The 20,704-nt window shown below is 37.5% G+C and overlaps 2 protein-coding genes across 4 annotated transcripts; one reads left to right on the top strand and one right to left on the bottom strand.

Moving 5' to 3' along the window:
- Positions 1-371: 371 nt before the first annotated feature.
- Positions 372-10,833, bottom strand: npy7r (neuropeptide Y receptor Y7). Of its 2 annotated transcripts, XM_046849897.1 has the most exons (3): positions 10,538-10,833; positions 2,710-2,763; positions 372-2,027 (listed from the first exon to the last, which is right to left on the bottom strand). In XM_046849897.1, the coding sequence occupies exon 3, from the start codon at positions 1,975-1,977 to the stop codon at positions 853-855; it is 1,125 nt and encodes a 374-aa protein (XP_046705853.1). In that variant the 5' UTR covers positions 1,978-2,027; positions 2,710-2,763; positions 10,538-10,833; the 3' UTR covers positions 372-852. The 2 variants fall into 2 exon arrangements, with proteins under 2 accessions (XP_046705853.1, XP_046705852.1); XM_046849896.1 differs by lacking the exon at positions 2,710-2,763.
- Positions 10,834-15,876: 5,043 nt separating this feature from the next.
- Positions 15,877-19,132, top strand: trim105 (tripartite motif containing 105). 2 transcript variants are annotated; one of them, XM_046850589.1, is made up of 7 exons: positions 15,877-15,952; positions 16,246-16,592; positions 16,720-16,782; positions 16,954-17,172; positions 17,634-17,653; positions 17,824-17,933; positions 18,056-19,132. In XM_046850589.1, exons 2-7 carry the CDS (start codon positions 16,308-16,310, stop codon positions 18,607-18,609), a joined length of 1,251 nt encoding a protein of 416 aa, XP_046706545.1. In that variant the 5' UTR covers positions 15,877-15,952; positions 16,246-16,307; the 3' UTR covers positions 18,610-19,132. The 2 variants fall into 2 exon arrangements, with proteins under 2 accessions (XP_046706545.1, XP_046706546.1); XM_046850590.1 differs by lacking the exon at positions 15,877-15,952 and adding an exon at positions 16,066-16,088.
- The last annotated feature ends 1,572 nt before the right edge of the window (positions 19,133-20,704 follow it).

The following is a 20,704-nucleotide window of genomic DNA, read 5'->3' as shown; positions in this document are numbered from 1 at the left end:
TCTGCTTAAAAAGTCCAATGCCTTAACCACTGAGCTATCACCTACCTACTATTTAGTATTTTATGTGTGTTACTTGTACAATCTTTTTATCTATTCTTATGAAGGGTGCCATTATTTTATGTAAGACTTGTTACCAATGTAATGAATCTCTGTTTTGTTTTATGTCAAGCAACTAAGAAACATCAGTTTTACTCACATATACCTGATGCACCACTTTTTGAAGTTGTGACTTCAAAACGTTGTGACTAGTTTGTATGATGATGCTCTTTCAATGTTAAATCTTGAATGTTAAATAAATGTTTTTGTGAATACACCAAAACCATAAATTGCATCACATTTTATAGGAGTCAAAACCTAGGACACTGCGAAACTGCAATAAGGCATTTGTTTTATTTCCATCATTTGGATTATTGTTCATTATTGTTTACTTTCTCTTCAGTAAGCAGAGATCAAAGCTGCATGGGTTGTGCAGGACAATGTGCTTTCCTTAGTTTTAGTGCAATAATAATACAACTGTCACTTTTATATGCAGAAAGAGGTTGTTGGAATGTAGGCAACCTGTAAAGCTAAAATAAACAATCAATTTATTAGTGACATGAGAAAATAATTTCTGAATTACTTTCATTTTTGGATTAACACTTGACAACATGTACCAGTTTTACAAACCACAGGTAGACCTGACAGATGCTGAATACAAAATACCACCATGAAAAGTGAGTGTTTATACAGTATACAGCATGCAAACTGTTTACAGTTACATCTGATAAGCTGTGAATACCTTTAAAATCAAATCCCATATATATTGTTCAAACTAAGCTCAGTCTTTAAAAGTGCTATCAGTTCTGACTACGTTCAGACAGCAGTGGCAGGTTGTCCATTACTGTACAAGATCAAACCTCTCAAGGTTCGAGTTCGGAAAGAACCCTCAGGATGGATGGTGTCAGGTTTGTGTTCACAGCGGAAGAACATGATGAAGCCATTCCTGTAATTCTTGTTCATCCATCCATATAGCAGAGGATTGGTGAAAGTTGAGCACATAGCCACGATGTGAAACAAAGTATAAATAAGCTTGTATTCTTTAAACTTAAGAACCAAGTCAAGATCACTTGCCAACTGAAATGCATGGAACGGAAGCCAACATACTGCAAAGACTACAACCACCAATGCCAGCATTTTGGTAGTTTTCTTCCGACGAGTGATACCATCGTTGCGGCTGGACGGGCTGACGTGGTTCTTCAGTTTGATCCAGATGCATACATAAGCATAGCTGATAATGCCTAGTGGAAGCACATACTGCAGCAAAAGCATGGAGAAGCTGTAGATGATGGCATCTCGATTAGTGCCATGGGGCCATTTCTCAGAGCATACTGCAATCCTTAAATTAATGTAGGCAATCTCCTCATAACGATACTCCCTAAAAATAGCTAAAGGTCCAGCAAGAATGGCTGCAAATGCCCAAGTCAGGCTGATGATAATAAAACTTGCACACCTGGTAAGACGCTGGCCCATATGAAACACAATGCACCTATAACGCTCCAGAGCGATCACGGTGAGTGTCAAAATAGACACATGAACACTGAGAGCTTGGGCATAAGGCACCATGTGACACATCACTGCCCCAAACTTCCACTCATCCAGCAGAGTGTATGCCAGTGTGAAGGGTAAACACATGGTGTCTACCATGAGGTCAGCTAATGCAAGGTTAGCAATAAAATAGTTGGTAACGGTGCGCATGTTTTTGTATATAATGATCATGTAAATAACCAGTGTATTACCAACCAGTCCCAGGATGATTATAAGTGAATAAGCTGCTATAAGTGCTATTTGAACACTTAGGTGCTTTGTAATGTCATCCACAAAGACAGGTTTATGAGAATCCACGCTGTAGTTGCCCAGGCTGTTCTGGTGCCAGAAGGTATATTCTCCATCCCCATTGGGAATATCACTGGTGATATTAGCTGGGTCAGCAGGGCCCATGCTGTCTTGAGGTTCTCTTCTGCTGACTTTATGAACATTAATGCATGTGCCTATTAAAGAAAAGAAAAGAAAATTCACATTGGATTAGGAAAAGTCACACTCGTATAAGTTTGAGCATGGAAAGTACAGGATCTATTTACAGATGTAAATCCTCATTCAGTTTTAAAGCATTATTTAATTTAGATTTGATAATTTGCCAAAGAGAGAAATTTGACCACATAAATGATCAGAATGAGCTTTGTGAGTGTTATCATTTTTAAATATTTTACCACAATATTTTACACATTCTTTAATTATATTCTCAAGCCATGGATCCCATTTTAAACATCAAAAATGTTGATGAACTAACAATCAAGTTTGTTTTGAATATTTTTAGTAACCACTAGATTGTGGTCAAAGTTCATCCAGAGCCAGTCCTGGGAACACCGAGAAGCACCGTTCATACACACACTTATACCTGTTATCTTAGTCAATCCCCTTACTGCCATGTTTTACCGTGTGAAAATATGTGACCAGTTTGTTTTAGTTGTGTTTTTTTTTACATTATACCAAAATTTGAGTTAAAAAGTAATGATAAATATGAGACAATATATCGGAATTTAAGTTTTCATTTCCTGATATTTACATCAAGATGTGTCAAACAACTTAAAACATGACACTTTTCTAGTCAGAACACCCATTTTCTGAGGTGAGCAAAAGTATATAACTACTGTAATGAAAATTATACTCAACATTTAATTGCTTAGTAATCCCCCGTTTGTCGCAATGGTTACGTTCCAAAACCGCCTGCAAAAAACGAAAAATCGCAATAAACGGACGCCACAACAAAAATGCTATTTTATGTATACAGTACTGTACTTTATTAACATTTTACTTTTATTTTATAATTAATAATGATCTTTTATTAATAAATTTAATAATTTCAACATAAAACTCCATTAAAACAATTCCCTATAAGATTTTTCGTCTATTGTGCTATCCACGAGAGGCCTCGAAAAATCAGCGAAACAAATTAGTTATTTGGCAAATGCAATTCGATCCGCGGTAAAGCAGGGGATTACTGTAATTCCAATATAAAAAAGCATTGAGGCAAATTATTTGTTTATAAACAAGGAGTACGCACAAAATGTTGAGCATGGCCAATTCCCCTTCTTGCCTAATGTGTTTCCATGTTGTGCGTAAGTTTGAGTTTATTTACAGGTGCGCATTTTCTCCCGCCAAGTTGTGTAAAACCGTATATCGTTTTGTGTGTATACCACGTTTATACATTTTTATTTTTCCAAAGTGGAAACAGATTACTTGTTAATTTTAAGAGACCTGTGTTATTTTCTCTTATATTTAGTACTGCTCTTTAATAAACAAAAAGTACTTCTTATCCGATCACTCGATTAATCGATGGACTTATTGGTAGAATACTCAATTAATAAAATTATCGATAGCTGCAAATTAGTGAATTATATAAGCAGCTCTGCAAGCTCACACCATGACACAGCCTTCACGATGCCATGTTGACGATAATCTTCATTTTAAAACTTTGTGGTCTTATATCTGTATTTCTTTGTGCATTTCAATCTATACTTAGATTCTTACTGCTTTTGAGTGGTTTGCATTTTGTGGTATGGCTTCTATATTTCTGCTATATCTTTAAGTCTTTTTTAAGGAGTAGTTTGTGACACAGTTACCCCTATCCTGTGGGGGTTGTTGCTGATGTCACTGACTGCTATTGTTTTCCTTGGCCAACCTGTTTTATGTTTGGTCTTTAGTACAACAGTGGTTTCTTTCTTTTTATGGACATTCAAAATGTTTGTATTATCAATGCTCAGTGCTTATGCAATGGCTCTCTGGACGTCATGTTGGTCCAGTCTTTTTAACAACAAATGCGGTCTTCACTAACAAAACCCAGGACTGAAACTAAGAGTAGCCATTTAAAGTGGTAAGTATAAGTAATAACTTTGCTACATATCTCAAGGTTATCGTAAATTATACATTTGATATACATGATTTCAATGATTTGCATTGTGAATTGTTAAAAAGATTGTGCATTCATTTAATTGATTTCATGTGTGACAAAATCTGCCATACCTAAGGGAACTCATCCCCTAACTACATGTCTGTGGTGTCATAACCATAGATGTAAAAAAAAAAAAAGATGAATTTTATATGGACAAATTTCTGTGTGAAAATGTCATTGCGGGATATGGTTGGTGTGTACCTGGTTAGTTAATTCTCCATAAATTCTTCATAAATGTTGCTACAATTCTGACTATTTTATGTTGCACTTTATTAGTGTCTGTAGCGTTTTTACTGATGACCTATAAATCTGACAATTGCACTAGAATTACAGTTGCATAACCAGGTCAACTGGCAGAGTACATTCAAAAGTAACAGCAGACCTATTTAAATAAATCACTGAGTAAAAAAAAACAAAACAAAAAAAACCCACAAACAGAATAGGAGAGAGAGAAAGAGAGAGAGACAGACAGACAGACAGACAGACAGACAGACAGACAGGCAGACAGGCAGGCAGGCAGACAGACAGACAGACAGATAGATAGATAGATAGATAGATAGATAGATAGATAGATAGATAGATAGATAGATAGATAGAGTCCTGTGCGACTCAAAATGCAACGCGGGGGGCGTTATATTAAGCAGAATACAGGTCAAAAAGAGCAGAGCGTCACAGCAAGAGATTGTCTCCACTAGAAATACAGCACATCCAGATCAGGATGAGTAAAAAGGATTAAAACTGTAAATGTCTGTTATTCATACAATACAATTTGTATATACTTTTGCTGCTTTATCAGAATAGATTATTCTTGTAATGTTATTCATTAAATAATTTTTTTTTTAATTTTGACTATCTTCTGGGATTTTAATTCAGAACAGTCTAATAGTTTACTCAGAATGGAGCAATAAATAAAAAAGACATTCAGTGAGTAGCAGTTCTGCAGGTTGACGATAAGAAAAATCAACAGAGAATGATTAGAATGGTTTGGGAAATGCTACAGTAACTCAGATAATGACTCTGTACAATTGTGGGTCAGAAATCATCTCAGCATGCACAACTAATTAAACCCTGCGGTGGATGTAATATATACAACAGCAAGGAGAGCAAAGATAGTGTAAGAATTTGGCACAAACAGCAATAATCTATGGACCCAAACAGCCTTTTGTTAATAGTCCATGCTGATGGAGTTGGTGTAATGTTGTGGGAAAAGTTATTGGGACATTTTGGGCCTCGTAATAACAAAAAGTTATCACTTGAATGCTTTAGACCAGTGGTCCCCAACCCCTGGGCCGCGGACCGGCACAAGTGGTACCGGGCCGCACAGAAAGAATATATAACTTACATTATTTTAGTTTTATCAATTATCTAAATCTGAATGATGTTTCATTTTGGAAAATTACCGGATTCTCTCCGCCACATCTGTCTATGACTCACATTTGATGCATGTCAACATGCTTGCCTCGGTCACATGTCTACATCCGCTACCTTCTTAAAAGGGCTGCCCCGGCCAGTAGCACATAATAGATTAGCGCTAAATTGAAACCCCCAAGCGAGCAAAATGAACAAACAACAACACGGTGGATTCGCATTTATTATTACATTTAGAAAATACAATTTTTTCATGCCGGTCATATCATTTTATTTTGTTGTATTTATCCGCCACACCTTTAAGGCCGGTCCGTGAAAATATTGTCCGACATTAAGCCGGTCCGTGAAAATATAGTCCGACATTTATCCGGTCCATGGTGCAAAAAAGGTTGGGGACCAATGCTATATATTATTTTAGTATTGTCACTGTCTATGTGCATCCATTCATGGCCACAATTTACCCACCATCTAATGGCTACTTCCAGCATGACAACGCATGTCATAAAGCACAAGTTGTCTTAAACTGTATTCATGAGCATAACAATGAGTTCACATAACAATGAGTTCACTCACACTCTGGACTCTCTATTGAGTCCAATAAAACACATTTCGAATGTGTTCGAATATGGGAATAGACAGAATTGCAGCATGAAGGTGCATCTGAAACATCTGTAGAGATTGCATGATGCAATCAAGGCTGCATGGACCTCATTTTGTCAGGAAATTTTGTCCAGGATTCTGAGTTCAATTCTAAGCTCTAGTTATTGTTAGACTATTCCTAATTTTTCCCATGTTACTGTGGGTTTTTTACATGCTACCTCTCAGCTCCTAAAACACATAAGCAGGGTGATTGGTTTTAGTAGATTTTCAATAGGTGTGAATAAGTGTATGCAATAAACTGGATATCATCCAGGGTGAATTCTCTAGCCTTGTGCATACTGTTGCTGGGATATTCTCTAGATTGTGCATACCCATGACCATGAAAAGGTGGTCACTGAAGATGAATAATTGTGTTTAGTTATTACCTTTTAAAGTTATAACCTTTTACATTTATACCATTTAAAAACTACTATATTGAAATGCATGTACACTTCAGGGAATATAAATGAGTCCATAACTACTTCTTCTTCTTCTTCTTCTTCTTCTTCTTCTTCTCTTTTCGGCTTCTCCAATTAGGGGTCGCCACAGCTGATCATCCGTCTCCATACCCCTCTGTCCTCTACATCTGCCTCTTTCAAACATGTCTTCCCTTACCACATCCATAAACCTCTTCCTTGGCCTTCCTCTTTTCCTCCTTCCTGGTGGCTCTATTCTCAGCATTCTCCTACCGATGTCCCTCCTCTGCACATGTCAAAATGACCTACATGCGCTGTCCCTCTAATAAACTCATAATCCTGTCCATCCATGTCACTACCAACGAAAACCTCAACATCTTCAGCTCTGCTACCTCCAGCTCCAGCTTTTACTCAATGCCACTGTCTCTAATCCATACAACATCGCAGGTCTCACCACAGTCCTATAAACTTTTCCTTTTACTCTTGCAGATACTCTTCTATCACAAATCACTCCTACCACTCTTCTCCACCCACTCCACCCTGCCTGCACTCTTTAATTCACTTCTCCAACACACTCTTTATTAATTTGCACTGTTGACCCCAGGTACCTGAACTCCTCCACCTTCACCACCTCTTCTCCCTGCAACCACACCACTCCACTGCCTACCCTGTCATTCACACACACGTACTCTGTCTTACTCCTACTGACTTTCATTCCCCTTCTCTCCAGCACATACCTCCACCCCTCCAGGCTCTTCTCAACCTGCTCTCTACTCTTACCACAAATCACAACATCATCCGCAAACATCATAGTCCATGAAGACTCCTGTCTGACCTCGTCCGTCAACCTGTCCATCACCACTGCAAACAGGAAAGGGCTCAGAGCCGATCCTTGATGCAGTCCAACCTCCTCCTTGCACCAGTCTGTCCTTCCTACTGCACATTTCACTGCTGTCACACTGTCCTCATACATGTCCTGCACCACCCTCACATACTTCTCTGACATACCTGACTTCCTCATACAATACCACAACTACTATCTCTGCACCCTGTTGTACGCTTTCTCTAAATCCACAAACACACAAAGCAACTCCTTCTGACCTTCTCTATACTTCTCCATCAACATTCTCAAAGCAAATAATGTGTCTGTCGTGCTATTCCTCGGCATGAAACCATACTGCTGCTCACAGATGGTCACCTCTTATCTCAGCCTGGCTTCCACTACTCTTTCCCATAACTTAATGGTGTGACTGACCAACTTTATTCCCCTGTAGTTACTGCAGGTCTGCACACTTTCCTTATTCTTAAAGAGCGGTACCAGCAGACTCCTTCTCTATTCCTCAGGCATCTTCGCACCTTCCAAAATCCTGTTAAACAATCTTGTTAAAAACTCCACTGCCATCTCTCCTAAACATATCTATGCTTCTACCGGTAAGTCATTTGGTCCAACCGACATTCCACTCTTCATCCTCCTAAATGCTGCTCTCACATCCTATTTACTAATCCTATCCACTTCCTGCTTCACCAACTCCACACCACCCAACCTTCTCCCATAACTACAAAAACTCAAATTCAAATCCAATTGACAGATTATGGAAATTTCAATTCAGCTTTATTTGTATATCACTTTTAACAATGGACAAATTTAAGACTACAAACTAATAAGACTAACTGAATACTTCAGCTCATGCCCTGGACAAACGTCAATATTGATGCATTTAAGCTCATGACCAAACATTAAACATAATGATGCCTAACTAGGGGGTCCATAATATTGACAATAAGCAGCATAAAATTTGTTGATGACAAAGCATATTTATAACCCAGATGAGACAAGCAAAAACACAAAGCATTGAGAAAAAAAACAAAAAACAAAAAACAAAAAAAACAATAAATAAATAAATAAATAAATATATATATATATATATATATATATATATATATATATATATATATATATATATATATATATACAGTGGAACCCGGTTATCTCGCCCTCGGTTACCTCGACAACCCTATTAAGTCGACGTTTTTGAAGTGGAACCGCCAAATTCTCGCTTTGTCTTAGCATTTTTTATCGGTTATGTCGACTTTTTTTATGTCGCCGAACCCTAATATCTCGAGCACAAGGTGGGAAAAATTTGCCATTTAACGTCGGTTATCTCGGTGCAGCCGCAGAAGGACTCGCAGAAGTGGCGGAAAAATCAAGGCTTACAGATGCTACAGGTGAATCTCTGCTGTTAGTTAGTGCATGCACATTCTCATTTATTAACGCACATCATGTACATAAAGAAATTTCAAGCACGTTAATATATTGCCGCCATTTTGATTTTCGTTTATCTCGATCATCGGTTACCTCGATGCTTTTTGGCGACCCCCTAGGACATGGACATAACCGGGTTCCACTGTATATATATATATATATATATATATATATATATATATATATATATATATATATATATATATATGCAATGTCTACAGATTTTCATGCTGCAATTCTGCCTATTCCCATATTTTATAACACATCCAAATTGTGTTCTATTAAACTCTATTGAATGGAAAGGTCACAGAAGTAGATTGAACTCATTGTCATGCTCATGATGAAACCAGTTTAAGTAAAAGCAGTTTAAAGTACAGAGAATATGTATCTGACAATTCGGAGTGCTCTTAAATGCCCCTTTGTTGACGTCTGGTTGAATCCATGTGAGATGAGAACATCATAGGGATGAATGACTTATTTGAATGTCTTTGAACTTTTGCACAGTTCATCTAATCATTCTATTATCTGTGGACCTTTTCAAAGTGACCACCTGAGACAAAGCATACAAAAGGAAGGTACCTTTATGTAAAGGTCATCTCTATACTGACATATAGTCTTTGCATTACAAAAAGTGGTGTCCAGTTTTATTGATTGGACAAGTAATTAACATTGTCCACAGCTTCACTCAATCTAAAATTAATTTATTATCTACTTCTAACTGTTATAATAAATGTTGTTATTTGTTTGAAAATGCATTATGATAATGAAAACATTATTTTCCAGTCCTACACAGATGATCAACTTGAATAATTGCATCGCAGTCTAGGGTTGAGATGGCGTGTCATAATAATGAAGCAATAAACAGTCCACCCTACGTGAGAATAATGTTGCTGAATTTATTGAATAGGATAATATCATAACATTATAACTGAAGAAAAAAAAAGGACTACAGGTCTTTTCTGGGTCCATCGTGTCATTGTGTATTTTCTTCTTAATATTTTGGGTGATTCTTTGCCACATTTTAAATCTAATATGCTTTTAGTACTTATTTCTGTCTTTTTGTTGAAGCAATAGGATTCCAACATATTTTTGCCAAATAAATAAAGATATATAGGATAGCATTATAATGTTTATTCTACACCTCATCATCTCTTTCACAATGTTATCTAGAATCAAAAGTCACAAAAAGTTTAATTGATTTTAAAATCTGCTTTATGGGTGTGGTTTCTGTAGAGTAAAACTGAATAACAGTGGTTAGCCTAAATTGCCCGGCATAATAATTTCAAGTCAAGTACCATGTAAAAAACATTTCTCTTAAATTGTTGCAAGGTATGGTATGGCATGTATAATATATTCAGCAATGCAAAGGGAATAGCATCCATCAGATCCTCTTTTCATGTGATGCCATTACTGTTACAAATAAGAGACTCTATGCCACTATGCCCTTTCTCCTATCATTTGTCTTTTGCTACTGCACTGCACAGTTACGTTTGTATAAAAGTATCATCAAATCAAGAAAAAAGGATAAAAGTGCTGTGCCTCAATCCCCAAAAGTGTTTAATAAAGCCAAGCTTTTACCTCCTCGAGGGAAAAAGAATGAAAGGACGATTTTCATAATGCACAGAAATCACACACTTCATTCTAACTAGGGATGTAGGCAAGTGGTTGAATTGCTGCAAGCATGTTTAAGAAAGGAATACATGCATTTTCTTTATTTAAAAAAAATCACATTTTTGATATGCATGCATATTTAACTTTTTATTAAATAAATATATCTTTTCATTATAGGTTATGCTTGCATATTTAATCACTGTCAACTCCGTGCATCAAAATGCCTGAAAAATGACTGGAAAGGATACTCACTATTAAATGCCCGTCGCTCTTCAGCCCCTGGAATGAAGTGGAGAGAATGCAGCACGCGCTACGTGAGAGCGTGTGCAGCGCGCGCGCTCTGCTGCACCGCGACAGTATCGCGTCGAGATTGAGCCCTCGGAGCCGCCGTACTACTGAAACCTGCGCGCAAATCCATCACGAATGCGCGCGCGAGAGAGAGCGCGCGCACACGACCGTGGGCTAAATCCACGGACCCCAACCTTCTTTTGCACCACGGACCTGTTTCACGGAAGACAACTGGTCCAAGGACCAGATCAGTTGTAGTGTTTGGGTCACGCACAATAACGTGCATATAATATTGCACTTTATTATTATTATTATTATTATTATTATTATTATTATCATCATTATTGTTTTAATTCTTCTTCTTCTTCTTCTTCTAATTATTATTATTAAAAAAGAAAAAGAAGCTCGCGCTGACCATAATGCAAAGTCAGTGCGAGCTTCTTTTACTACATTTATCGACGCACAAAAAAATAACTGCGACTGAAACAAATGCAGGTAATTGGCAGTGTTATTTTCATGAAACATCTTGCAATCTGCGAAAGTCAACATAATAGAAATAAAATCTAAAAGAAAACCTCTTTATAATTGCTGTGTGGCTGGTTGTGGACCCCTGGGCTAAAAGATAATTAACGGTCTAATGCTTTTTCTAATAAAATAATAGTTCCCCTCTTTATATATAACAACGTCAATGTACGCCTTGTATTTTCAACAGAAATCTGTCTTACTGCCATCTGTCTTCTGTCTTCCTGCCATCTGTCTTGCCTGTTCATTTAATAGTCACTGGCAGTGATTTCATTCATTAAATCTTAGCTTTAAGGTGGTGTGCAAAGCAGGTGGCAATCCATATTTAGCTTACTGTATATTTCTTATTCACAGAGCACAGGCATTATTGGCAGTATTGACTATTGATCAATGAAGTTTCCTATTTCCTGTGTTGTGTTTTGTCAAAGGTGAATTCTATAAATCCATGCCAGCTTTAAGAATAAAGCATTGGACCTCTATAACAGATTTCACTTCAATGCATAAAAATTAGTGCAACATTTGGTAAGTAATTGTTCTCAAAATAAGAAAAGACACAAACAACTTGATGTATGTTTTTGTGTTCTCAAGATTATGATGCAGTTTACAGGATCACATTTTGTCCACCTGAGCCCTCCAGGCATCGCTGTAGCAACACTGGTTCCAGTTAAAAGCGGGTCTGCTGATCTCAGCTCAAGTCAAGTCAAGTCAAGTGGCTTTTATTGTCATTTCTACTATACACAGTGGTACACAGTACTCAGCAAAAACAAGACAACGTTTCTCCAGAACCTTGGTGCTACACTAAACAACATAGAGCTACAACACAACACAAGCTACGTAGAGTGCATTGATTTCAACCCAGTGCAAACAGTGCAGACAAAAAACAGTACAGACAGACAACACAAGACAACACAAGACACAAAACCCAAGATAGCGCCGACCAGTAAACCTACTGTATACTTCGATTATAACTGACACTGATTATATAAAGTGTTGTACAGGTAGCAATGACCTTGAGATATAGTTAAATTGCAGACTATTTTATGCAGAATATAATAGAAAACCGTGCCTGTTTTGAGGCCAAGCACACACCTTAAACCAGTCCAGTCAGCCTGGTGTCCAAGAGAACTAAAGCTGAATGATTTATTCCTTTTAAAGTGTTGCAAAGCAGACATCTTGCTGTCATTTTTATAGTACACATGGCCAATATATATCCCTTTCGGGATGTTGTCAGCAAATTCATGAATACCAGATGTATCAAAAAGTTTAGAAAAAAATGGTGCTAACTGGAGCTATTCTGACAATGTGCGTGACCACATCTGGGATTTCATCATGGACAGCTAATTAGAACAAAGAGCAAATGTGAAATTTTTCATGAAACTGGGCAAATCTGCCACAGAGACCATGTTTGGTATGACATACATTTGACATACGACGATGCTGAAATGACTGGTTCGGTGTGTTTTCAGTGGCACGCGCGATTCAAGAGCAGAACAACATCGTTGGAAGATGACAAGAGATCAGAAAGACCTTCATTGAACTCAACCGCCGGAAATGGCGAATTCATTCAGTAACATGTGCAGGATGATCGTTGTAGAGCAATCCACATCATCTCACTTTGTTACCCACCCAGATTTGGCTCCTGCATTCTTCGGGCTCTTCCTGAAGATTTTTTAGTGTAGCCCCTCACAGACTCAAACAAAAATTGACAGTTTTTATGCATTATCAGTACCACCCATGCAACATGTAGTCAACCACTGGGATCTCTAATGATCAACCAGTCTGGGTCACTGAGTGGGCCACGTCACTCTGACATAAAAAAAAAAAACAGATACAGCACACAAGCGTTTTACAATTATCTCGTTCATTCAACTGAGCAGTTGAGGGCTGAGTTGCTCCATCTTTTCAGCGCACATTTCTTCAGTGCTAAGCAAGTAACTGGAAAAAATGCTGTGTATATAACAATTTCAAATTTAGGTTGACTAGTTAATTAATATGTCTAATTCATATTGATCTATCAAACCTATTTCGCTCTAAAACAACCATGATCTCATTATAATGGACACATTTATCTAATTTGGGTCAAATATATTTATATCACCTGGCTGAGCAGTGTAACAACATCCCCCTGATGCTGTACTCATAAAGCAAAATGTAAGCACCCACATATATAAGTTATAAGCATTTAAAGGCTTTAAATATAAATGGCCAGAGGATCTATAAGAAATGTATGTATAGTATGTCTGCCCAAAGCAAGCTAGATAACTGCTTAGCGGTATTGAGCCACTGATAAGACACCAAGACACAAAAACCTCAAATTACACTAAATTCTTGCTTCAGCTGAATGGCACTTACTGTCTTGTAATTCATAATAATATTTAAACATTTCAGTCAAAGTCAATTTGAATATAAAAACAAAACCTTGAAAAATCACGAACATAGTGCTGAGAAAAAGTAGTTTATATTTTTTGCACATTGTTCACACATACATGATTCAGATAATCAAGCAAATTTGAATATTTCACAAAGATAACCCAAGTTAGGTCTCTTTCTCATTGTTGAATCATTAACACTGACCTTATCTAAAGAAAGTGAGGCCTGCAGTTCTTGTTGTCTAGATGTTGTTCTGGATTCTTTTGTGAGCTCCTATATGAGTTGTCCTTGGTAGGCCGGCCACTCTTCACTCTTCAGTTCACCACTGTTCCAAGTTTTCTCCATTTGTGGATAATGACTTTCACCATGGTTTGCTGGAGTCCCAAAGCCTTTGAAATTACTTTGTACATTAATTACTTTGTTTCTCATCTGTTCTCGAATTTCTTTAAATAGCAGGATTATGTTGTGCTTTTTGAGATCTTTAAGCGTACTACAGCTTTTCTCCCTTAAAAAATGAAATCATCATTTTAAAAACATTTAGCATTTTGCATCAAAAAGGATTTTGTATTTACCTGGGGTATCTTTATTAAAATTTGCTTGATTGTCAGAATTATTTAAGTGTGATAAATATGGAAAAAAAAACAGGAAAGGCAAATACTTTTTCACAGCACTGTATTTACAAAGGTATAGCCACTAACAGGTATTATGAGTCTTCTGTGGAAGGAGAGAATGGAAATTTTTGTCTGTGTTTAATGCAAAATGGTGAGCAGAGATAAGAACCAGCCTAAAGTAGGAAAAGTACTTAATGTCTGCTAGCAAATGCTTGTCTTCAGACTGAGGTCATTAAAACAAAGATAAATAATTTCAATGCTAACTAGCATTATAATAATTAATATTAAATAGACTACAGTGGACTGGACTTTTAAAAAGTAATAATCATTTATATAGAAAGAGTAAGAAGATGTTGTTGCCATTTTCCACCCTTGAGCCTGATTCCTCTTTGACTGAACCTATTCTAATAAATATTAAAATCCCAAGTAGGATCAATATTTTCATGTGAGAATTGATCCTGTTGATACAAGACCAGTTTTGTATTGATCAGAAGTATTGATATTTATATGATGGACTGTTCAAAAAAATATTTTAGTGAAGCATACCCTGGAGCATGTAGTTCAGTAGGAATTAAATAAATTGGGTTAAAGACTACTTTTTGATAAAGTATTTGTGTGTGTGTTTACTTGTATGTGGGTGGGTGGTTAGGTAAGTGTTTACACTGTGTTGATGCCATGGGCTTCTGAGATAACCCATGCATACATTTGACTAATGACTTTAGCTGTTCAGTGTACACGCTCTGACTCTGCTTGTGGGTTTCCACCCACTCCCTAAAATATGCCAGTAGGTGGACTGACTAATGCTACCCTAAGGTGTGTATGAGTGTTTTAGTGTGTGTTGTCCTGTGATGGGCTGCCATTAATTAAGGTAAAAAAGAAAGAAAGGCATAACTGCAAAACAATACAATTGCTCTTTATAGACTATAATAACATGTAGAAATGTTCAGGAAATACATCTGCGTCAGAGGGGGACAGTGATTCTGTCATGCTTGGCTGCATGCATCACTTCTGCAGACCATGTATCACCATCTACAGGAAAGCTATCAGAGGTCCAGGGTTGTGCCCACAATGCAGCAAGGGATTCCACAAAAACAGTTTCAGACCAACTACCTGGTATCTGGCCTGGTTGAATGGTTCAGAGCCAGTTCATTATCCAAATCTCTCAATAGTATACAACTTTCAAACAACCTTGTAAGCATTTCCTTTTATTTTTTTGCAATTTATTAACAAATATTTCTTGATGCTTTGTTTCAAACATGAAATCTGCATACACTGTATTAGGCAGACTGTATTGATTGTAATCAGCCTGTTTCAGAGTGTTTGTATCTGTGTGTGTGTGTTGCTCTGTGATGGGCTGCAATTAATTAAGGTAAATTGTAAACGAACAAAAAAAATGTAATTAATTAATTCATTAAAGAGGCAGCATAACTGCAAACCATTACGAATACACCTCTTTATGGATTATAATAACATGTAGAAATAAATTAAATAAATCTGTGCAGAAGAAGGACAATAGACTTTTCAGTCAAAGTGCCCCTTAGCTACGGAAAACCTTGAGCATGTGTGTGATTTACAATATAACAATAAAACAATGCATTATATCTCTCACGTCCTGTATTTATAATATCATGAATATTCCATTTTATGTTTTATCTTAATTGCTGCATACACTGATGCATTTCTTACAGAAACACTGTACAAATATTATGGTCTCGTGCCAAGATGAGCGCAAGAGGTTGAATAAGCACACTAGGTAGTGCACACATGTAGGGAGTAGAGCGTTAATTAGAATTCTGTCCACAAGGGGCGTTCTGGTTTTTTGGACTCTGAACTCAGAAATCCCCGAGTAAACAAAGCAAGAAGTTGTAGGAACGAGGTGACATTTTGTTTTTTGCTCTGTTGACTGCATTTTTTGTTTAATTATTGCTATTCTTTTTAAAAACTGTAAAAAAAATGGTTTAAGGGACTTTTTAATGTTTATTGACGTCCTGAATTTTTTTGTTTGTACTCGGGTAAGGATAGTAGGCTAGCGTGCTAACTAATGTTTTAAAGATACTGGTTGAAAGGTTTAAAAAAAAACATTAGATTTTTGAAATCGTACAGTTTCAGGAATATTTTAAGTGGAAAATGCTGACATTTCTTCATTTCCTGTTCGTGCTGCGTGACCAGTGTGTGACTAAAGTGAAGGTGGAAGTGAAAGTGGAAGTCAGACTCTAGACTTTTCTCCATCCATGGCGTCCAGCAGGATGAACCAGGACGAGGCTCTGGGTCTCAGCGAGGATCTTACCTGTGCCATTTGCTGTGATCTGTTCAGAGATCCAGTCATGCTTGGCTGCATGCATCACTTCTGCAGGTCATGCATCACCACCTACTGGAAAGGTATTAGAGGTCCAGCGTTGTGCCCCCAGTGCCGCAAGGAGTTCCCCAACAAACAGTTTCAGACCAACTACCTGGTGGCTGGCCTGGTCGAGAAGGTCAGAGCTAGTTCTTCTTCTGAGTCTATGAAGCGTCTACAGGTAAGGAAACTGTTTTTGTTACCAAACAACAAAATCTTTAGGGCCTTGTAAGTTTTAATGAACACTTTCTTGAGAACTGACACCACATGATATCAATTTATGCAAATTTGAATTGTTTTTCATTAAGAATAAGAAAGAACAGCTAACCATCATGATCAAGAAAGACAAAGAACGGATGAACATAATAAAAGTAAGGCTTATCGACATGGTAAAAATCCTTGAAAAACGTTAACCTTTTAATGTGTTATTTTGAAAAGGTCCATAATTCCCTGTTTTATAGGATTTAAATGATATAAGTCTTCTCTATGTTCTCTCTCCTTCTCTCTTTGCTACTGTTTATACTAACTTTTGTCTGGATTAGAACGTGGCTGTTGATCTGAAGCAGAGGGTAAGTTCTGACTTCAAGGCTCTGCACCACTTCCTACAAGTAGAGGAGTCAGCCATGCTGGATCAGTTGAGGAGGGATCAGATAGAGCTGGAGCAAAACCTGAAATGCCACCTTCATGCCCTGCAAAAAGCAGTTCAAGAACTAGAGCAGACCATGAGTTCGCTCAAAGGAGGCCACGTGGGACCGGTGGAGGTGAAAGACTTATATTCATTAATGATTTTAGATTAAGACTCGATGCCTGCCAGTGGTCTAGATATGACTGCACACATCAATTATCTTTTTTCAAATTATATTTTTAATAACGATTTAGATCAAATATTGTCATAGGCGCTGGGTCATAGCACCCAGTTTACATGGGGAAGTGAATTACTGGTTTGATGGTCGTGCGTTCCAGTTCCAGCCACTGTTAGGCCCTTGATCAAGGCCCTTTACCTCCTCCAGCATAATGCATTATGGCTGATTCATGACTTCCTAACCAACTGGGATATGCAAAAGAAGGATTTCACTGTGCTGTAATGTATATGTGACAAGTAGAAGCCTCATCTCGTCTTTATTGCGTTTCTGTGAAGTGGCAGGACTGTCTATATAAGTTTTGCCAGATAAAAGCATCTGCTCTAAAGCTAACATGCTCTTTTCTGTTTGTCCCCCTCTAGCTGTCAGAATTAAATTACAGGTAAGTGGTAATTGAAGACATCTATTACATGAACTCTACTGAGATTGCCTGTCTTTTTCTTTCAAGCTATTTTCAGATGAAACCCTGAGTGCTAAGTAATAAACAATTTAGTATGCTGTTATGGAAAAAATGTGACACTTAAAGCCTAAACTGATTTTTCCAATTTTCAGACCACATGTTCCAGCGATCAAAGAACCTAATATAGAAGGTTTCAAGAGCAAATATATAGGTCCACTTCAGTACATATTGTGGCGAAAGATGTTAAAAAAATTAAAACCAGGTAATATTTATATACAACCTCCTGATACAAATATAAAAATGTGATAATATTTGTGCTTATTTAGCATGAAAACCACAGTAAATGTTAGTCTTTAATGTGTCTTTGATTATTGTCATGCTCAGGCCCACTTCCACTAACCTTTGATGAAGATACAGTTCATCCAAGCCTCCAGCTCTCTAGAGACAAGACCAAAGTAGTTGAGACCGAAGCCATGCTTCCCTACAAACCTAATCCGAAGCGCTTTGTTCAGTGTGTTAATGTTCTTGCATCCCAAGGATTCCAAAAAGGCAAACTTTACTGGGAAGTTGGTGTTGGCACCAAGTCCAAGTGGGACATAGGCGTTGCCCTGGAAACAGTGAATCGACAGGTACGGGTGAAGTTGTGCCCGAATAACGGGTACTGGACTCTGCGTCTGCGCAACAACACAGAGTACTCAGCAGGCACCCAACCCTGGACCCGGTTGCGTGTGACTTCTCGACCATTCAGAATTGGAGTTTTTGTGGACTGTGAGGCACGCACAGTTTCCTTCTATAACGCTGATGACATGAGTCTGCTCTACTCATTCTTCAACGGGCCCGTAGGGAAGGCTTTTCCATTCTTCAGCACATGCCTCAGTGAACCTGGGCAGCAAGCTCTGCCCATTCATCTCCTGTACTTCACCAGCATGGCTCTCTGAGATACCAAATTGCTGGAAGCTTTATACTAAGTGTTCAAATTATCTACATATATCACAGGACTACATTATATCATTTACAAAGCATAACACGCATGTTTTATTGATGACACAGCTGTCGCGGTTCACAATTTATTTTCGCTTATTCCATTTTTTATATGCACAATTTACTCCATTAAATGTATGAACACAGATCCCTCACGCTACTTTAATCTCACTATCTTGCGAACAAATATTGGACATTGATCACAGAAACCATCAACTCTTAGATTGCTACCTTTTACAAGCAATATGACTATAACCTGAAATTGCGTCTTTTTGAAGAATTTATTTGTAGCTGCAGTTGAACATTTTATGTAAATGTAGGAATGCTGGATGAACTGTAAATGTTTAATTTCATGGGTATATTTTCTGATGCATTCAATTTGTAAAAAAAAAAAAAGAAATCGGATGACCTGTTCAGACACATCAAACTATGTATGTAACTAATGTGCATTAATAAATCAAAAACATATGAGGCAACTTCCTTCTGCTGTAGTGTTATTTTTATTTTTTGCATCAAATGTTGTTATTTCCTTGTAGGGAATGACCCCTACCAATGAAAAATGAAAAAAAAAAACACCCTGGGTAAATGTAGCATGTGCCAAGCATGCATGATTGTCACATATAGTATTGATTTAATGTTTTTCTTCAGCTGAAGTCATTTGGATGCAGATCACAGTATCCTGTATATCAAAGTCTAACCTTTGGGAGATGTCAGGAAGATGATTTGGGTTATTTAATCCCAATTCCCTTCTTCCTTAAATGATGTATCAACATCCAGTTATTTCCCCTGTCACATGCATGCAGTATTAGTAAAATCCTCATATTATTATCCCCATTTTAATTCTCCTTGCTCCAAGAGTTCCACATTCTACTGACATCCAATAAAAATATTGATCATCTCTTTTCAAATGTACCTTTTTTTTGTCATTTTATATAAAACTTACTTTGGAAGGTGTCCACTGTAGCATCCTGGATGCTCAAAAAAGCATGGATCATGTGCTGTTATCTGTACGAGCAGACAAGTGCATCAACATCCTCTTTCCTTTTGCTCCCTGTGAAGGGTCACACAAACAGAAAAGCAGTCCTTGTGCCCCCAACCTGCTTTACTGTTCTCCAGAGGGGCTTGTGCGACAGGATGTGGCATAACCTTTGTCTTTTTAGTGAGTGTTGCTAACTCTGTTAATTCCAGAGTGTCACAGTGTTTTTAAATACCAATGCCAGGATTTAAACAACTCATTCAAGTACACTGCCTTTTTTTTTTACATTTATTTGATAAGGAGCTTATGGGCCTGATGACTTGAAGTGAGTTCATTGATGTTCCCTTTCACATAATTTAGAGATTGCTGTCTGAGTGAGCGTTGTAGCGTGAAAAAAGTAGAGTTAGGGATGAGAATTGTTTAATGTTGGACTGAGGATGGCAAAGGAGCAATAACTGTGTACTGGTAGAGCGCTGGGGGTGTGATTGTATTTGCGTGTGGTTTGGGGTTGGGTTTTCATTTGTCTGAAACATGGGCACACGGGTATTGGGTTCCCAGGTCAGTCCATGAAGTAATTTACATCCAGGTGTAATATGATCCATGAAGTCATTCAGTTCCAGGTTTAATATTTTTCTCAGCACCTCACTATTAGATATATTTAATCAACAGGACATCATGATATGATGACACTAACAAAAATTCAACTCTGCAAATAATAGAGGACAGGGGATAAGCCAGACAGATCAGGTTCTTGGCAGTGCTTTTGGTTGAAAGTGGTGAGAAACATGGTCCTGTTTCCTTCCGATGTGCGGGATGCTGTGGAGTGTGTTTGTTGACCTCAGGATATGGTAGATGGAGCAGTGGCACTTCAAGGCCTAGTCCTTGAGCTGGACCCTGGAGAGCAATATTAGCCGGGAAACACTGTCCTTTTCATGTGGCAAGCAGTAAAACATAAGAACAATGACCACAATAATAATAATAATAATAATAATAATCATTATGATTATGATAGTAATAATAATAATAATAATAATAATAATAATAATAAGGTATAATAAACTGTGGGACCTTTAATA

Source organism: Silurus meridionalis, chromosome 5, assembly GCF_014805685.1.
Source record: "Silurus meridionalis isolate SWU-2019-XX chromosome 5, ASM1480568v1, whole genome shotgun sequence".
Classification (NCBI taxonomy): domain Eukaryota; kingdom Metazoa; phylum Chordata; class Actinopteri; order Siluriformes; family Siluridae; genus Silurus; species Silurus meridionalis.
The sequence above is the reverse complement of the archived record's forward strand: the minus strand, read 5'-3'. Positions and strand labels throughout refer to the sequence as shown.